We start from the raw sequence: 17835 nt of genomic DNA on the forward strand, positions 1-17835 counted from the left end.
TATATATATATATATATATATATATATATATATATATATATATATTGCTTATGTAAGTGTAAATCATCTGAGACCTGCAGTATATTAATGTAAAAGTATTGCTGTTAATCATTCTTATTGTGATGTAATAACTCCTGTAAGCATCTGCTTTGGTATATCATCAGACATCACTCTGTTGCAGGCTCACTGGTCTCCGTTCAGCTAAAAGAAATAAAAATAAAAAAACACAAACAGTTTTTACTATTTGCTACATTTTATTTGCTGCGAGTCCAAAGCAGTTTTTCTTCTAATTCTCTATCTGTTTTATCGTAAGCGAACAATTTGCTTTGAAACGTCTTCAAAAAAATATAGCAACAGAAAACTTGTTGAATTTGCTACTTAAATATATTTTAAAAAGTTTTAACTGGAGTGTAAACTAAAAAAGTTTTTTGTAATTACTTAAGCTTTCCAAACATGTTTTAAAATCCCGAAAGAGTAAGCTGCAGACCAAGACATGTAAAGACTGATAACGCTGCGCTGTTTTATCTTTTCTGATGACTCATTTCGTTGGCTTTACTCCTCACGTTTGTGTCTTGTATATTTTTAGGTAGTCATTTCTGTAAAAGTTATTCTATGTATCCTTCCCTTGATCTATGAGAAACTCAATCTAATGTAAAGAGATAAAAAGAAACGTGTAATTTTTTTTTTTTTTTTACATGATTTATGGTACAATCACTGAAAGAATTTTTACCCTCATTTTAGCAAACTATTTATTTTTCTATGTACTGATGTTCTGTTTAGGTCAACCTGTACAATACTCATGCTATAATCTGTTGTGGAGGAATTTGTGGCGCTGCTGAGTCTAAAAGAGTCTATTCTTTTTTTTTTTTCTTTTTCTTTAAGCCCAGAGCTCATACTGTTGCTTCCTAATTAAGGAAATATTTTAAAATCCTTTGTACTTCAATTATCTCCTGTTAAAAATACCACATTTGGTCAACTTGCATAAAAATGAAACGTTACATTTTTTATTTGATTTTAAAACAATTTTTTTTCCCCACATTCTGAGCATTATTTGCTCTGCATAGCAACATGATGTAAAAAAAGATGTTACTTGGAAGATACCGCCACAATATGAAATGGTCCCTCGGCTGACAGTAATTTACAGATTTTTCCGGCAGGGGTCTTGCAGAGCACCAGACTGAGCAGCTTGTCAGAAACTCCTTCATTAACGTCTGGCAGAAATGCCGTCTGTAAATCCACACTGAGCTGCAAGCTGTTGTTTAAATCCTCGTCATTGTCTCCAGCACCCTCTTAGTGCTTCACTTCTTTTGTGGCGTATCAGTTCAGCAGGCGGACACTGCGCAGAATCCAGGGTCAACTTATCAACACCCTGTTTTCTCGGTTGATGTAAGAAATCTAAAGGTGTGTGAGAAATGAAAACACGCCTGTAGCTGGTCCCTGTAGCACCTCGTCACAGGGGTGGTTTTATATATATTTCTTTGCCAGGTTTCTGTCATTGATAATTCATGTATGTTATCAATAAAGAAGTTTTCACTGAAAATGTTGTTTTTCTCTTTGTATAAATGAATATAACCAGGACACCACTGCCTTTCTCTTTTTATGTTCGTTTTCTTAGATAATAACCTTATGAATGAAAATTAACATTCAACTGGTGGCCTGCGGGCCACTTCTGGCCCGTGGGTGACTTTAATCTGGCCCACCAGTGAGTTCATTTAAAAAAAAAAATTGTGTGCGTCTTCTGGGTTCGGGTTTGTTTTGGGTTCTGTTTATTGCATTGATTCAGTGCAATAAAATAAACCAATTTAAAAGGTAACAGATCATTATAATACGTGGTTAATTTACACTATGACTTTAATTTGGATGTCTGGCCCCTGAGCTGCTGCCTTTCAGTAACTGTGGCCCCTGAGCAGTTTAGTTGAACAGCCCTGCCCTAAAGTATTTTTTTACTTGTAATAAATGGAAAAGCCATGTAGGCTGGTAGCATAAAACCAATTATTACTTTTAGATATCGTGATGTCAAATAACCCCACAGCAGTATGAACATATAACGTGAAAACATGAAGGCTAGGCATTGACGAAGGAAGAATAATGTGCACATTTGGTAAAAAAGAAAAAGGAAATTAAATACTGTATGGCGTTCATTAAAATGCATTTCTTTTAACTGCCACGGTGCCACCTATTGTGTACTGCATTTTTACATTAAGCGTAACTTTATGCGTACAATATTAATCTTTCAGATTAGAGGCAACCACATCAAACTCCAAATAATCCAATTTATAGAGAAAACTAAACAACAGTGAAACATTTCATCTTAACTTTTATCATTTTATGATTTAAAAATAAAAAATATATATATATAGTTCTAGTTAAATATAAATATAGTTCCTGGCAAAAACCAATGCAGACATGTTTCTGTTTTTAGTTTTCTACACCGCCTTACAATCTAACAGTTTTTTTGCTACTTTTCCTTATTTAATTATCCTTTTAATTGCCATTTTATTTTCACTTGTTAAAAAAAAAAATATATATATATACATATATTTGTACACATCCTTTATGATTGTCTATTAGTGTCGTTGTTGTCCACTGTTGTCATCACTCTGTTCAATTCAGGTCTCTCTTGTAAATGAGTCCCCGAGGCTCAATGCGATTAACCTGTATAAATAAAGATAGAATTAATTTAAAAAAAAATTGAATATATTGAAGAATAGAATATTTCAGAGACCCCTCATATGGACACAGTGAAACATTTCTTTTATTTATCATTATTAATAATGGCAGTGGAAAGACATTTTATTTAAAAGTTCCTGACAGCAAAACCAAAAAACTTTCTTCTTATTATTATTTTATTTTTTTTGTGAACATGCATTAGTACATTTGTATGCTGGCATATAGATAAAACAAAAAAGGATGTGTTTGTTTTTAATTTGCAAGTTTCCTGTGATTGAATCATCGAACAATGCTGCATAAAATGGTAGTTTTGTTTGAAGCTTCTGTTCAGCATGGCTAAAAATACAGCAGAGGTTTGAGAGAATCAGAAACAATGCTATCAAAACAACAAAAAACCAAAGGTTGGAGACAGTATAGTCTGAAACGACGGATTTTAATGCAGTATCACCCAGTTCTGCTAACTTTTGGACAGAGCTGTGCCTTCAGAAAGCAAACAGATTGACACACGTCCCCAAAAGCTCAAACTAAAGCTGCAAACTGGCCAACAATGAATTTATAATAATAATAATGATAAAGAATATCCTGTTAACTTTCTTCTACAACTTTAATTCTGACAGCAAAATGCAATGATTTGCAAATCTCATAAACCCATATTTTGTTCATATGGTGTTAAAACCCAATAAGTTGTGGGGTTTTTTTTTTTGGTAAAAAATAAAATAAAATCAGGTGAACTTGTTGGCAGCAACACATCTTTAAATTTTGAACAGAGCCATGAAGCACCCCCTCTTCTTTTTGGGGACCTCCTGAAGGCAGCCCTCTATTATTATCCACCTGAAAAGAGTTGCTCTTTAATGCGGCCCGAACCGCAACGTGTTTTGTGCACCCTGCAAATATTACTGTCACTGCCATTTTTGAGTTACCATGACGACGTAATTTGCAAACAGAGACGCCATTTTTCTCATTGAAAAACACAGAAGTTTCTAACAGCTACAGCGAGTGTGGCAGTTAGAAGTTAGCTGGAGTGGGGAGGTCTCTGAACAAAACTCGGTAAGTCATCCAACAATCTCTTCCACATCTTTTAAGATACACACACATATTATTTATCAAAACGTGGGCATTTTTGTACTCTAAACTTTAAGAGAGCCGCCACGCACGCGGCAGTCCCCGTCAAAGTTTCTCCAGGAACTTTCTACTTTTAATTAGCTATTTAGCTTTTAGCTAGCAGTTAAACAGTCTTCGGTCCTTTTTGTTGGATTTTTTTATTTTTATTTTTTTGTTTCATGGTGCACCTAAAGGCGTGATATGTGCTATTACTTTTATTTGCATTTTGAGTTACCGTGGCGACGTAAGTTGCAAAGAAGCCATTTTTCTCATTGAAAAACACTGAAGCTTCTAACTGCCACAGTGAGGTCACATGACCTGGAGAGGAGAGGAGAGGTCTGAACAAAACTCAGTAAGTCATCGTCATCGAACAATCTCTTCCTACCACCACATTTTTAAGACACACAAACATATTATTTATCAAAACTTGATCATTTTTGTCATCTAAATTTTAGGATAGCTGCCACATGGCAGTCCCCGTCAAAGTTTCTCCAGGAACTTTCTTCTTTTCATTAGCTATTCAGCTTTTTTCAACAGTCTCAGGTCCTTTTGGTTGTATTTTTTGTTTCATGGTGCACCCAAAGGCAGGCTATCAGCATCCTGACTGTAACTACAAAGCCATGTTGTTGTAATGTGGTTCAGGATTGTCTTGCTGAAATACGCAAAATGTTCCCCATAAAATTCATCATTTGGATGGGAGCTTAGATTCTAGAATTGTCCTAGAATTGCGACTATCAGAGTGGCTGCATGTTGGAGTAGCTTTGTTACATTCGTCTGGAGATTTGGCTTTTGAAAACTTAAATTCCTATTTTTTTCTGGATGCAAATCACTTTTTTCGGATGATTGTTTCCTCTGGTATCGGAAGCTGTGCAGCTGGAAGGATTTTTACTGAAACCTTTTTACTTTTGAGAATTTGTTATGATGCGTAACCATGGCAACAATGAGGTTTTTCTATACCTGGGAGCAGCTGATTAACATCTCAAAGCTCAAATACCTCAACTACAGCCCCAAATCCCAAAATGAGTTGAAAAGGAGGCGTCGTGGATGAATTCCCGTCAACCTGATGACGGTGCTCGAGTACCTGACCGCAGAGATCCTGGAACTGGTGGGAAACTCGGCTCGTGACAATGGGAGGACAGGGATCATCCCCCGGCACCTTCAGCTGTCTGTCTGTGGTGACAAGGAGCTTGGCAGACTGCTGGGAGGAGTGACCATCGCTTAGTGAGGAATTCTTCCCAGCATTTGGGCAGTCCTGCTGCTCAGAAGGACCAAGAGGCCCCCCGGATCTGACAGCAAGCTGGATCCGGGTGGATGGATCGGTATCTGTGGCCAGATTCTTCGGATTTGCTGCAGGAGATCCTTCCTGCCCACAGCATCTATTACAACTCTTGAATGAAACCAGGATGATGAGCTACGACAACACCTAATTTCCCTTTAATGTCAATGTCAATTTATTTATATAGCACATAAAAACAACAAAAGCTGACCAAAGTGCTTTACAGTTAAGACAGATTAAAAAATTAAAAAAAGAGTAAAAATGCATCTAGTGCCACTCAAAAACAATCTAACAACCTTTAGGATTAATAAAGTATTTTGAATTGAATTGAACTGAAATATGTATATACTTTTTATGCATAGCTTGTGCCTTTTCATGCAGCCCATACCAAAGGCAGTAATGCACCGACATACCATCAGAGAAGCAAACCTGTGCCCTGCTAACAGGCCTGATGGTCTCTCTTCTTTTTAGCATTCTGATCATGGTTTCCAAAACATTAATTTAAAAAGTAATTTGTTTAACCAGTAACTCTTTTCCACTTTGCTTCAGTGTATTTCAAATGAACTTTAGCCCACAGAGTATGGCAGCCTTTCTGGAAGGCGTTCACACATGGCTTCTTTTTTACGACAGAGCATTAGCCTGTATTTATGGATGGCACCATGTACTGTGTTTACAGATGATTTTCTGTGTTCCTGAGCCCATGCAGGGATGTCCGGATCAGAATCAGACCTATTTTTAATGCAAGTGCTTGGGGACCCGAAGACACTGACTTTCTGCCTTGTCCTTTGAGCTCAGAGATTTCTCCAACTTCTTGAACTCTTTTGATGATGTGAACTGTACAGAATGGGATATGTAACGATTTTCCAATTATCTGTTAAGGAGTATTATTCTGAAATGTTCCACTATTTTTAGACAGTTGTTCACAGACTGGTGAACCTCTGCCCATCTTTACTTCTGAGAGCCTCTCTGAAATGTTCTTTGTACACACAGTCCTCCTGCTGGCCTGTTGCTAATTATCCATGTTCCATTGTGACCCAAAAAAAAAGGTTTAATGCGATTTGCAAGTCATTGCATTTTGTTTTTATTTACATTTAATGCCCCGGCTTTGTCAGAATGTTGCAAGTGTACACAAAGCCGGATCACTTTTTTTAAATAAGAAATAGGCTAATTGTTGTGTCTTAAAAACAGAATATTTTAGGGTGTTGATTGTACGCTGGCATGGTAAGGCTGTGGTTCACGTGCAAAAGCTTCTTGTTAAATGTTCTGTTGGTAGCTTAAAGGATTATCTTGTAACTGAAGACATAGAGCTGAGGTAAACCAGCGAGCGTGCTCCTGATTAAGAAGACAAGACAACAAACACTCTTCTTTTCTGTTAGACTCTCTCATATGTTTCCCTCCAGTTCTCTGACAAGTAAAAAAAAAAAAAGGCATCAGAGTCACACTTTTTATGTTAAACACGACAGAAAATGTTTTTTTTTTTTTTTTTTTTTCCACGAAGTCTCTGTTCCCCACAAAATACACCCCAGAACCAGTGATTCACATGGATGAGCCTCGTCTGAGTCAGGTTTAATAAGAGCTGTTGTTCCGTGAGAGATGGCTGTAATCTAGCGCTGACTCGCTCGGCTGCAGGGTCACAACATGAGGCCTTTTTTTTCAGCTGTTTCCAACATGAGCAAGCTTGCTAAAATAGTTCAGAGATGTTTTTTGGCAGCCTGTAGATATTTGTGTTTGCACAAACTCCCACTCCCTAGAGTTTCCTTCCCATATTCTGCATATTTGGGCCACTTTTTTTTTTATTATTTGGACGCGGTGCTGTCGCAGGGTCGGCTCGCTTTGCATGAACTGGATGACAACTAAATGTGATTTATTGATTTTTTTAGCCAGTAAACAAATAAGTTGACGGAGGAGAGAGGCGGTAATGCTCCTTTTCCTTTTTTGACCTCTGCTGGAGGGTCATAAAGCATTAAAACAAAACAACAATACTTCCACCCTTACTCGTTTCAGCATTTGGAAAACCACAGGAAAAATCCCAATTGCTTGAAGGCAGGTCTGTCAGTCATTTAACTCTGCCTCCCAGTCCCTCCCATTCCTTTTCTGTCTCTCCTCCAATCCCTCTTCTCCCTCCCTCCCTCCTTGTTTAGTGCCAGTGGTGTGCTGGCCAGCAAACACACAACTTTACAACAGGAGCAGTTGGTTTCGGACTCTAACGCTCTGAAAGGTTCACATGTTAAAACAGCTGGATCTGAGCCAACCCAGTGAGAAAGGTGAGGCGACTGAAAGAAAACTGTTACCTGCTCACTGCTTTATGCTCGTCTTGTTCTTTATGTTATTATCTGTTGCTGATTTTTCACCTTCTCTCTCTTCTTTGGTCTCAGAGTCCACACCTTGAAGACATGCTTGGACACCTTACATCCAGAGTGCTGGTAGGCAAAGTCAAGTCTCCTCAATGATTAACAATATTTGTTTTTAAATATCAGCATAAAATGATGTCGTTTGTGGCCTTTTTTCTATCCAAATAGTTAAGTTTTGAGTACCCCAGAAAATTAACGTGATGTAAAATTATATTTTGTTCTGGCTGGTTATGGGAAGAGACGAACAGGGTGCGGGATAAACACAGTTAATGCAGGTATCTGAGGTGGAAGCAGCACTTCTGTGTGTTTGCTTTGTAAACACTGTCAGGTTTCTTGAAGTTTTCCAGACTTTTCTTGTAATTCAAAGAAAAAGAAAACGTCGTGGCCTCCCACTGCCCGTGAAAATCTCCAGAAAAATACAGAATGAAAAGGAAGCAGCTTAATGCAAACATAGCAGCATTTTTTTCCATCATGACTCTGTAGGAAACTGTTTCATAACACTCCCTGACTGACTCAATCTGTGAATTTTTACGTTTCCTCTTCTTCTTTTTGTGTCATCATGTTTATACTCTTTCTCTCGCTTCCAGGCACTTTTAAGCAAAGTTCGTGTCATGAGTTAATCACTCCACAAGCCTGTTTCTTCCTGTTCAACACCACCCCACCTGATCTGACTCACAAACATGGGGTTATGTGTGAACATGAGGAGTTGGAGATGGAGGGGCAGCTCTGGAACATCCAGAGGTTTGATAGGAGCCATGCTGCTGGGGCTCAGCTTGGCTCAGAACTGCCCAGCAGGCGAGACCCAGCAGAACCTCACCCAGCCTTTGTATCAGGGACTGGCCAAGATTCACAACGGGGTGGACTTTTTGACCTCCTTTGTCCAGTCTTTCCTCTACACAGTTCAGCCTCGCCCTTTTCCTGAAGGTAGGTACCATAAGTCAGGGGTTCTCAAACATTCTGTGTTCAGGGACTCCTTACAGGAGAGAAAAAGATTCAGGGACACCTCAAAGCCCTCATGTTTATTCATTAATGTTCTTTAATTTGTCTCTTTAATGCAATGGAAATATTTGTGTAACATAAATACGTAAGACCTGTTCTTTAATAATGTTAATACAATTTTTATACTTTCTTTTAAACGTGGAGTATTTTTCATTCAAGACACACTTAATTAACAAAAATTTTAATTTCAACTTCCAAAAATAACAGTTTTGAGAAAATTAACAGCATCAAAAACACTTTGAGACTTTGCGTATTCACAGAAGGAACATAATAAATGTACTTCTTAAACTCTTTACATAAAACTGAACAGAATCATAACAGCAGTCGTCAAACCCAGTAACAGGGATTAATTTGTAAACCGATTGATGCCGGAACGCAAATAGCAGGGGGGGGGGGGGGGGGGATATCTGAGGTTCCTCCCCCCCAAAATTTTGAATAAAGTATGTGTGATTTCCTGCATTTTGGTGTATTTGAATGGGTTGTTAAACATCTATATGCTTGTAATAAAAATGAAAAAAATAAAAAAGTGGACCCCCCTCAAGCACCAATTCATGGTCCGAGGACCCCAGTTTGAAAACCACTGCCATAAGTGGTGCAGAATCGTGCTGCTGATGCTCTTTCTTCACAGCTTTTGTTGGTGGATTTCCTGCTGCCGGCCCAGAAAACAATCGGCTGCAATTGAAACCGCATTAAAATTCTGTGGATTCGTCGCTGTGCAAATATTAGGGTCAGAACTGGGACAAGATGAAACAAAACGCAAAGCTAACATGATAAATCAGTAAGTTAATGGGAGTTCTTGTGTTTGGCCTGGTCAACCATTAACCTTTATGTGCCTTTAAGTTGTTAGGCCGATTGTTTCCCCTCTAAGACCACACCTCTCATCTCATGTTTGTCACAGTTTTCTGTAAATGCCCTATAAACTCGTTTCTATTCCGCGTATCCCTTACGATTTAATACGGATTTCAAAGGAGGGGATTTATGAATGCAAAAACCTGCCTGACAACCTTTGACCATCACGCTTATTGTAAACTCGCCATTAGTCATTTGTCGCTGATGTTAAGAAACACAACTTTTGATGTACAGTATAGTGAAAAGTTTCATTTGTACTCAAAGACAAACATGTGCAGTCAGTCAGTTAGGAGGACGGTTAATTATTAACCTCCAAGTTATAAATGAATTAATGTTTGAAAATGTATAAAAGGAAAAAAAAAAACATTTTTGCTTTTGGATGTCACACAGACTGAAAAAGAAACATTACCGGGAGTGTTTGCGTGAATAAAATCCACAATAGCAGGGTTCCAGGTAGCGTAAATGACAGGCTGTCATTGTAATCTCACCACAAGGCCGTCCTGGTTTCCTAGTAACTGTAAGATGTTGGTGTCAGATTTCCTTTCTGACAATGTGAATTGATGCCATGTTTTATGTGGGGTAGGACATGTTGTGTTTGAGGTCAGCTGATTTTATTTTTTGTTGTTAAATCGTTGAACATTGTGACGGGTGGAACCGCGTCAATACGGTTCGCACAAAACAGGATGTAGCAACTCATTCTTCTGTTTCTTTCTAGATTTATTCGTGAAACTATTCCAAGTTTCTGGCAATGTACAGTCAGATCAAGAATTCGTGAAAGAAGTGAGTAAATTATATGTTTCATTTATAAACTGTTGGGGGGGCGCATTACAGGATGTGAGAAAAAGGAAATTGTCCGTTAAGCCACTTGAGCTGGAAACCTGAGAGCATCTTTGTGTGGATAATTCTCAGTGTTCTGAAGTTTCAAGAACTTCTTTGTCCCCTGTGAAAGTGTGAAAGCTGAGTCACTCAGTAAAAACAGAACAGCTTCAGTTTTCCTGTATTTTTATTTTGTGCAATGTTTGATTTTAACTACTTTGGCCTACTTGGTGCTGTTTTAGCCATTCAAACATTAAATGTTCAGCTCATTTAGGAGATGGGTGCTATGACATTTGGTTTTTGTAGGATTACGGTTATACTTTTCAAATTATTTAAAAGTATTTCTCATCAAAATACACTGAAATAAATGCATCCTTCAGAACCATTGTTCTTGCTGAAATCTGCTTCAGTACACTTTTTGGTCTTGCTATGCTACTTAAACATTTTACTTACTGTTGCACTGCTTTTAGCTACTTTAAAAGCTAGCCTTTTGCTACTTTTCTCCTTTCACTATTTAGGATACTTTATGCTATTTTACCATTTGCTACTTTCACTGTTAGCTAGTCTTCAGATACGTTACTTTAGGTTTGACCAAGCTTTTTAATACTTTTATCTAGCCTTTTCCTACCTAGCTAGCTATTTGGTATTTTTAGTTTTTAATTAACCCTTTTCTTATTTAACTAGCATTTGGTTTTTATGAGTTTTTGACATTTTGCTACTTTAGCTTTTAGTAAGCATTTTGGTACTTTTAGCTAGCCTTTTGTACATTTTTTTTTTTTTCATTATCAAGGCATCTTTATTCTTTGATCCACTTTTAGATTTAATAAAAAAACCGTTGGGGCTTCATGGAAAAATGTTAAGGCGAAGTCACAAATGCAGCAAAGTGGCTTCAACAGATACAAAATATCCATTTATAGGAATGTTGTTTTTGGAGAGGCGGAGCCTAACAGGGTGCGCCTACAGAAGAGCTGAGGGGGGTCTAAATGGTCTGGGGGGTTGGGGGTCCCGCTGTAGGTAGTAGCCTTTTGTACAGTTACTTTTGATGCGGTTTCCACTGTCATGGCGTGGGACAGTGGAAAAGGGGCATTAGTTAGCTTTTCAGTACAATTAGCTTTTAGCTTCTTTTTTTTTTTTCTGTTTTAGTTCATGTTTTGCTTCTTTTACATTTTCTTTGGCCCCTCTCACGTTCTTGGTACTACTTGGCTCCTTTTAGGTTTTAGTTAGTGTTTTGCCTTTTTTATTATTTTTTTTACCGTACTTTTCGGACTATAAGGTGCACTTAAAATCCTTAAATTTTCTCAAAAATCAACAGTGAGCCTTATAATCCGGTGTGCCTTACTGTATGTATTAATTCTGGTTGTGCTTACTGACCTCAAACTGATTTTATGTGGTACACGGCGTTCAAAAATCTGTCAAAATGAACTTGTTTCGCTTAATGCGCCTTTATAATCCGAAAAATATGGCACTTGTGTCCTGCTCCTTTTAGCTTTAACTTCTCAGTTTTAGCTTCTTCAGTAGAGTTCAGCAAAATCTTTCAGCAGGGTTTTCATATTTCTTCCGTTAAGACGTGGTACATTATTAACACACAGAACACAGTAAAATAAACTATTATTAACAAGATATCAGTATATAGTTTATTTTTACTGTGTTCAATGTGTTAATGACGGTTAATTAATTTTTGATAATTATCATGCCATAAAGGCTAAGATGGCGGTTCTTTGTGACCTACTTTTATATCTATTATTAACAAGTCAATAAACAGATATAAAAGTAGGTCACAAAGAACCGCCATCTTGGCCTTTATGTCATTTTAATTGTAACCCCATCTGTGTGCTGCTTTCAGATTCTGATCTACGAAGTGGGCTTCCTGGTGTGTGTTGCCATCGGTGTTTTGTACATCGTCCTGATGCCCATCGTTGGTTTCCTCCTGGCTTGCTGTCGCTGCTGTGGCAACTGTGGTGGGAAGATGTACCAGAAGCAAACATCCTCCACTCACTGTCTCAGGAGAACTCTTTACCTGAGCGTGTTCGCGATCACAATCATTATCTTGTGAGTATCACTGCACGTGTGTGTTCTTGTAGTTTTGACAGGCAAGATGATGCATTTACTCAAACTGGACTGCTCGACAGCCTGCATGCATTTGCATTGGTTCAAGTGTGTGTGAATGTGTGCATCAAGCAAATTTGACTCTTTTTACATGAACAGTTTGGGTTGATTTTCTTTATTTTGACAGCGCTGGTAATATCTGCATGTTCAGAAGCAACGAAGCTCTTAAAACGAGCGTGGAGAAAGGTCCACGGGAGCTCAACCACACCATAAGCAACATCCACACCTTCCTCACAGCTGTGCCGCAGGCAAGACAAACTATAATAATTAGAAGCTGTTTTACAAGTGCTTCCCTCATAATATGCTTTCATCCCATTTATATGTGAGATTAAAATAATTCCCACCAGTCCACGGATTTAAGCGCAGCTCGTTATTCTGTTGTGTCAATGTCCTTATCTTAAGGTACAAGAGTGTGGAAAGGTTGACAGAAAGAGATTGTGTTTCAGGATGTTTGCCTGTAAAACATCATTACTCATGGGACTTATTGTAGGTGATATCAACATTACACGCCGTGACACTTTGCTTTTCTCTTGCGCTTTTCTTTAGCAAATAAATGACGTAGTGGATGAAAGCTTCAGAACCATTCAAGAGGTTACCAGAAACTTGGATGGTAAGAACTGGGAAACAGTAGTGTCAAAACAGGAAGCATTTTATTTCCTCCCTCGTGACTCAGTTGATCGTTATATACTGATTTATCTGCATATTGCAGAGATTGGACCTCAGATGGGAGCAGAAATCCAAAAAAGCTTTAGAGGAACGTTCGACCCAGCCCTGCAGTCCATCAGACGTCTGAACAATGGTATGGTTTGTCGTCCTGCACCGGTACGATCATTCAAATGCTTGCATGCACATTTGCATATGATTCTGCTGAGGTGTTCGCCTCACAGAAGGTCACGTGCAGCAGGTGCATCTAAAAAAAAAAAAAGAGAATATTGTGGAAAAAGTTCCGTATTTTTTGTCAACCATATCGAAAAGTGAAAGTGAGTCTTCATTGCTTGTTATTTTCGATAAATGTCTTACAGATAGTGAAAAACTAAAAGTCAGTGTCTCAGAAAGTTAGAATATTGTGAAGAGGTTCAATATTAAAAATTCATAGTGTCACACCCTAATCAGCCGATTACCGTATTTTTCGGCATATAAGGTGCACCGGATTATAGGGGGCATTAAGTGAAACTAAAACATTTTGACAGATGTTTGAGCGCCGTGTCGTACTACATAAAATCGGTTTGAGGTAGAGCTGTCATTTATAACCAGAACCCGAAGCCCGGACCGACCCGGATTAGGGCTGGGTTGAGCCGTTATAATGTGATTCATGGGCGGGCCAGGCCGGTCTCGTGCTTTTAATTAGGTCAGGATCAGCTGCAGTCTAATTATATGATAACATGGCCTGCCATACACCCACCAGCCGCACGCAGCCATTTCACCGCGAGCTGTATGACTGCGGGCTGGGGCCGGGTCGCATCAGATTTTTTGGGCCCGAATGCAACTCTAGTTTGAGTTCAGTAAGCACAACCAAAATTAATACATAAGGCACACCGGATTATAAGGTTCACTGTTGATTTTTGAGATAATTAAAGGATTTTAAGTGCGCCTTATAGTCCGAAAAATACGGTAACTCCTAGACATGAGCTACAAATATCTCATTCCTCACGTCGAGCCACTCCTGAACCAGAGACATAATCAGAAGCATCTTACCTGCTGAGGAGAAAGAGATTTTTTTCTCTTTCTTATAACTGAACATATAATTGCTTAACGGACTGTTGCTCAGTGGTCCAACGTCCTCTTTGCAAATGAAAGTAAATTTAGCACGTTATTTGGAAATCAAGGTCAGAGTCTGGAGGAAGAGTGGAGAGGAACAGAATCCATGTTGCTTGAAGTCCAGAGAGAAGTTTCCACAGTCATTGATGGTTTGGGTCCATGTCCTCTGCTGGTGCTGGTCCACTGTGTTTTTTGAAGTCCTCAGTCAACGTAGCATCTACAGGACATTTTAGAGACTTCATGCTTCCTTCTGCTGACAAGCTTTATGGAGATGCTGAGTTCATCTTCCAGCAGGACGTGTCTCCTGCCCACACTGACAAAGGAACAAAAGCTGGCTGTGGAATATTCTAATTATCTGAGACACTGAGTTTTGATTTTTCATTATTTGTGTTATGGCCTCAGGCCTGTATGCCTTACACAGATGGCAGAGATCTTATAGCAGTAAGCCATAATCATCAAATTTACAAGAAATAAAGGCTTGAAATATTTCACTCCATGTGTAATAAATTTATATAATATGTGAGTTTCACTTTCTGAAAATGATTGAGAATTTATTTGAACTTTTTCTTGATATTTAATGTTTTTTAGATGCACCTGTACATTTTCATTGCATTGGCATTATCTTAAAAATTAAAAAGTCCCAATTGATTGTATTAAAAAAGAGTGACCTTTTATTTTTCTAGTGCAAATATATAAAGATGCAAGTAATGACAGAAATAAATTAAATTAAGTGATAAACGAGCCAAAAATCAGTAAGTCAAATCATCAAGTAATTATTCTGTGACTTGTTGACAAGTCAAAATTCTGCATCGAGTGCAATGATTTATTCATCAAAATCCCAAATATGTAACGTTTTCAAAAACTTTGACTCCTTTTTCTTTTCTTATAATTGTTTTGCAGTCATTTATTTAAAAATAAATTTTCCGAGTTCAAAGGATTTGATAGTTTTTGAGACATCACCCCTTCCTGTCTGGTGATATTAAAGTGTTATCGTGTGAAACTGGAACTTGACCCCTGTGGACATTCCTCTATTTAAAAAAGTTTCTTAGCAGACTCGGCAGAGGTATGGAAATATCTGATTTGCTTTTCTAAAGGGTGGGTGAACATTGTTTCTTGAAAATAGTTTATTTTATATTGCAGTGATCAGCATTTATTTTCAGTTTTAACACCTAGCTGTCCAACACAGTCAAGTTTATAATAAAAAAAGTCCATAATGCACAAAAATGTGTCGATTCTGCCACAAGAAATTATTATTTAAAATATGAATAATTAGTAAAAACTCAACAGCAAATAATTTAAATAATCAAATGTGATAACCTTTTTATAGTTTTTACCTTATTTTTCTTTCCTTAATGTGTTTTTCAATATCAAAATTTAGTTTAGCGATATCAAATTTAGTATTTTTTTCTTTCTTGATTAGTTTTAATGTGTGTTTCATTTGACCAAGCAGAAAGTTTAAGCATCAAAACTCAGCTGGACAACTTGAGCTCGTCTCTGGTCCAGCTACAGTCCAGCATGGACCGGGTCCAGGCCAACGTGACAGCCGTTAAAACCCAGATCAACCAGACGCTGTCCAAACCGAACTGTACCGGCTGTGACGGCCTCAGTGAAGAGCTGCAGAAACTAACGATAGACACCAACATCTCTGTGAGTACGAATTCTGCACATGGACCATTCTTGTTTTTTCTTCCTGATTGGGTGAACTGGTTCCTCGAATGGCTTCGTGACAAAAGTAATAAAAAACAAGAGCTGAACGTTCACCCCTGTGAGCTGAAGTGTTTTACTGAAGAGACGAGTCAGCTTTGACTACATGATGCAGGCAGAGAATCTGCTCAGGCACATTTTCATCAGTAAACTAGAGAAATTGCAAAATGCAGTGTGAATGCTTATTGCAGAAGAACTTGCTGAAAAACAGCTGACATTAGCTAAAAACACTTGCTGAAATGTAGCTGAAATGGAAGAACAAGCCTAAGTTAGCAGAAGAATGCAGAAAGAACACATAATTGCTTAATTAGGTTTAAATAAACAGAAATTACAAAAAAAAGAAAAAGAAAATTAGCTAAAAAAAAGCTGAAATTAGCAACAAAAAAAGTGAAAAGGCAGAAAGAAGCTTAAACTAACAGAAGGAAGTGGAAAGAGCTGAAATGAGCAAAAAAAGTAGAATTAGCCGAAAAAGCTACAATTAACATAAAACAACTAAATAGTAGCTGAAATAGCAGAATAAACTGAAACTTGTAGAAATAAGCTGAAAGGACCATAACAAGATGAAATTAGCAGAAATAAATTAGAAGAAGCACAAAAATGTTGTAGTTTGCAGAAAGAATGGGAGCACAAAACAGCTAAAAAAAGAGCTGAAATTAGCTGAAAAATAGTTTAAATTTGCACAAGGAAGCTGAAAGAAGCTGAAGTAGAACAACATGTGAAGCGAGCAGTACAAGGTTGTAAACAGATCGAAAGATTTGAAGGATGTAAAATGAGCTCAATTAATTTCGAGGAAATGGCAGAAAAGGCTAAATGTTTCAAAAAGCTAAAGTTGCACCAATACCAAAAGTTATAGCAGTATTCTCCTGAAAGAGCTGAACCTTTTGATGTATGATTTGTTGAAATAGCTTGAAAAGTGTGATATTTTTTTTAAAAGAAGAGTTAATTCCTCTTCTTTTCAACTCCTCACCCCTTCCAAAACTCCTACTCCTTTCTATCCTTGATAAATTTCTTTCCTCTGGCTTCCTATTCTTTCTTTTTATTTCTATACTTGTACAATTAAAATGCTTTTAATGCTATTTTAAGCTAAAATGAGATTTTTATGTTGACAAGAGGAGCGTCACTCTGCTGCCCTCTGCTGTATTTTCTGTGTAATGACACATTACTGGTTTTACACAGTTTGCGTGTGCGTTTCCCAGATCACCAGTCTGCATCAGTTTCAGTCTGCAGTGGATGAAGTCATCAAAGCGGATCTCAAGTCCAAAATAAATGAGGTCAGCGAGAATTACAAACCAAAACATCAGACAGTAAACACTGGGACAGATTCTGACTGAAGATGATGCCATTTAATGTGAAGTAAGGGGTTTGTCCCCACTGAGGTAATGATGGTTAGTCTGTTTTGTCAGAAAACAGTAAAGCTGTTTATGTTATCACTTTCTACCGAAAGGTGAAGGTCGATGCCTGTGCCTGCATGTGAGTGTTTGCATGCATGTCCGTTAGCAAAATATCTCATAAACCACTAGATACCTTTTAATGAAACTTACAGAAAGTAATCACTGGATGTACATTTACAATTCATAAACTTTTGGAGCCAACCCAATTCAAAATGACTGCCCCAGTCAGCTGACTTTAGAAAACACAAATGTGGCTATATTGTGGTCGATTTTACAGCTATTGTGCTGAAACTTGGAATTGTTATAGATTAGACTCATTCACAACACATATCTTAAGCATGACTCGTCCGGCCAGATCTTTGCTTAAACTTTAGCATTAACTATCGGAAACATCCTGTTTGTCTGTTATCAAAATATCACACTAACAAGTGCATGCATTTTAATCAGAGTCAGAGTCAGAGTCAGAGTTTCTTTATTGTCATTCGCACCTCATGTGGTACATGTGGTGGAGCGAAATTATGTACGCAGGGTCCCAGTTACATCCGACAATAAAATGTATAAGTAAAACAGTAATAACATCTAAGATATGAACTAAGAAAAACATCAACTAAATATACACTAAGCACTCATAACATAAAACATTGAACATCAGCACAAACATGAACATGAGTCTGTGAGCAGATGTGCACGCATGAACACATCAACATTGAAACAGATCAGCAGCAACATGAAACAGATCAGCAGCAACATGATATGGTTTTTCACAGTGATTATTCTAGTTAGAGATTCATGAGTCTAACAGCCTCAGGGTAGA

The 17835-nt window shown here is 37.8% G+C and overlaps 1 protein-coding gene across 1 annotated transcript in view; it reads left to right on the forward strand.

The window, feature by feature from the left end:
• Window positions 1-8078: 8078 nt before the first annotated feature.
• Window positions 8079-17835, forward strand: part of prom2 (prominin 2) — a gene marked incomplete at its 3' end in the record, with an annotated part of 152299 nt that continues 142542 nt past the window's right edge. Inside the window, 8 exon segments of the mRNA XM_037679230.1 lie at window positions 8079-8322; window positions 9962-10026; window positions 11906-12111; window positions 12296-12416; window positions 12715-12778; window positions 12878-12967; window positions 15377-15573; window positions 16827-16901. Coding sequence (XP_037535158.1) covers window positions 8079-8322; window positions 9962-10026; window positions 11906-12111; window positions 12296-12416; window positions 12715-12778; window positions 12878-12967; window positions 15377-15573; window positions 16827-16901 — 1062 coding nt within the window.

Source organism: Nematolebias whitei, chromosome 1 (assembly GCF_014905685.2).
Source record: "Nematolebias whitei isolate Nwh7 chromosome 1, NemWhi1, whole genome shotgun sequence".
Classification (NCBI taxonomy): domain Eukaryota; kingdom Metazoa; phylum Chordata; class Actinopteri; order Cyprinodontiformes; family Rivulidae; genus Nematolebias; species Nematolebias whitei.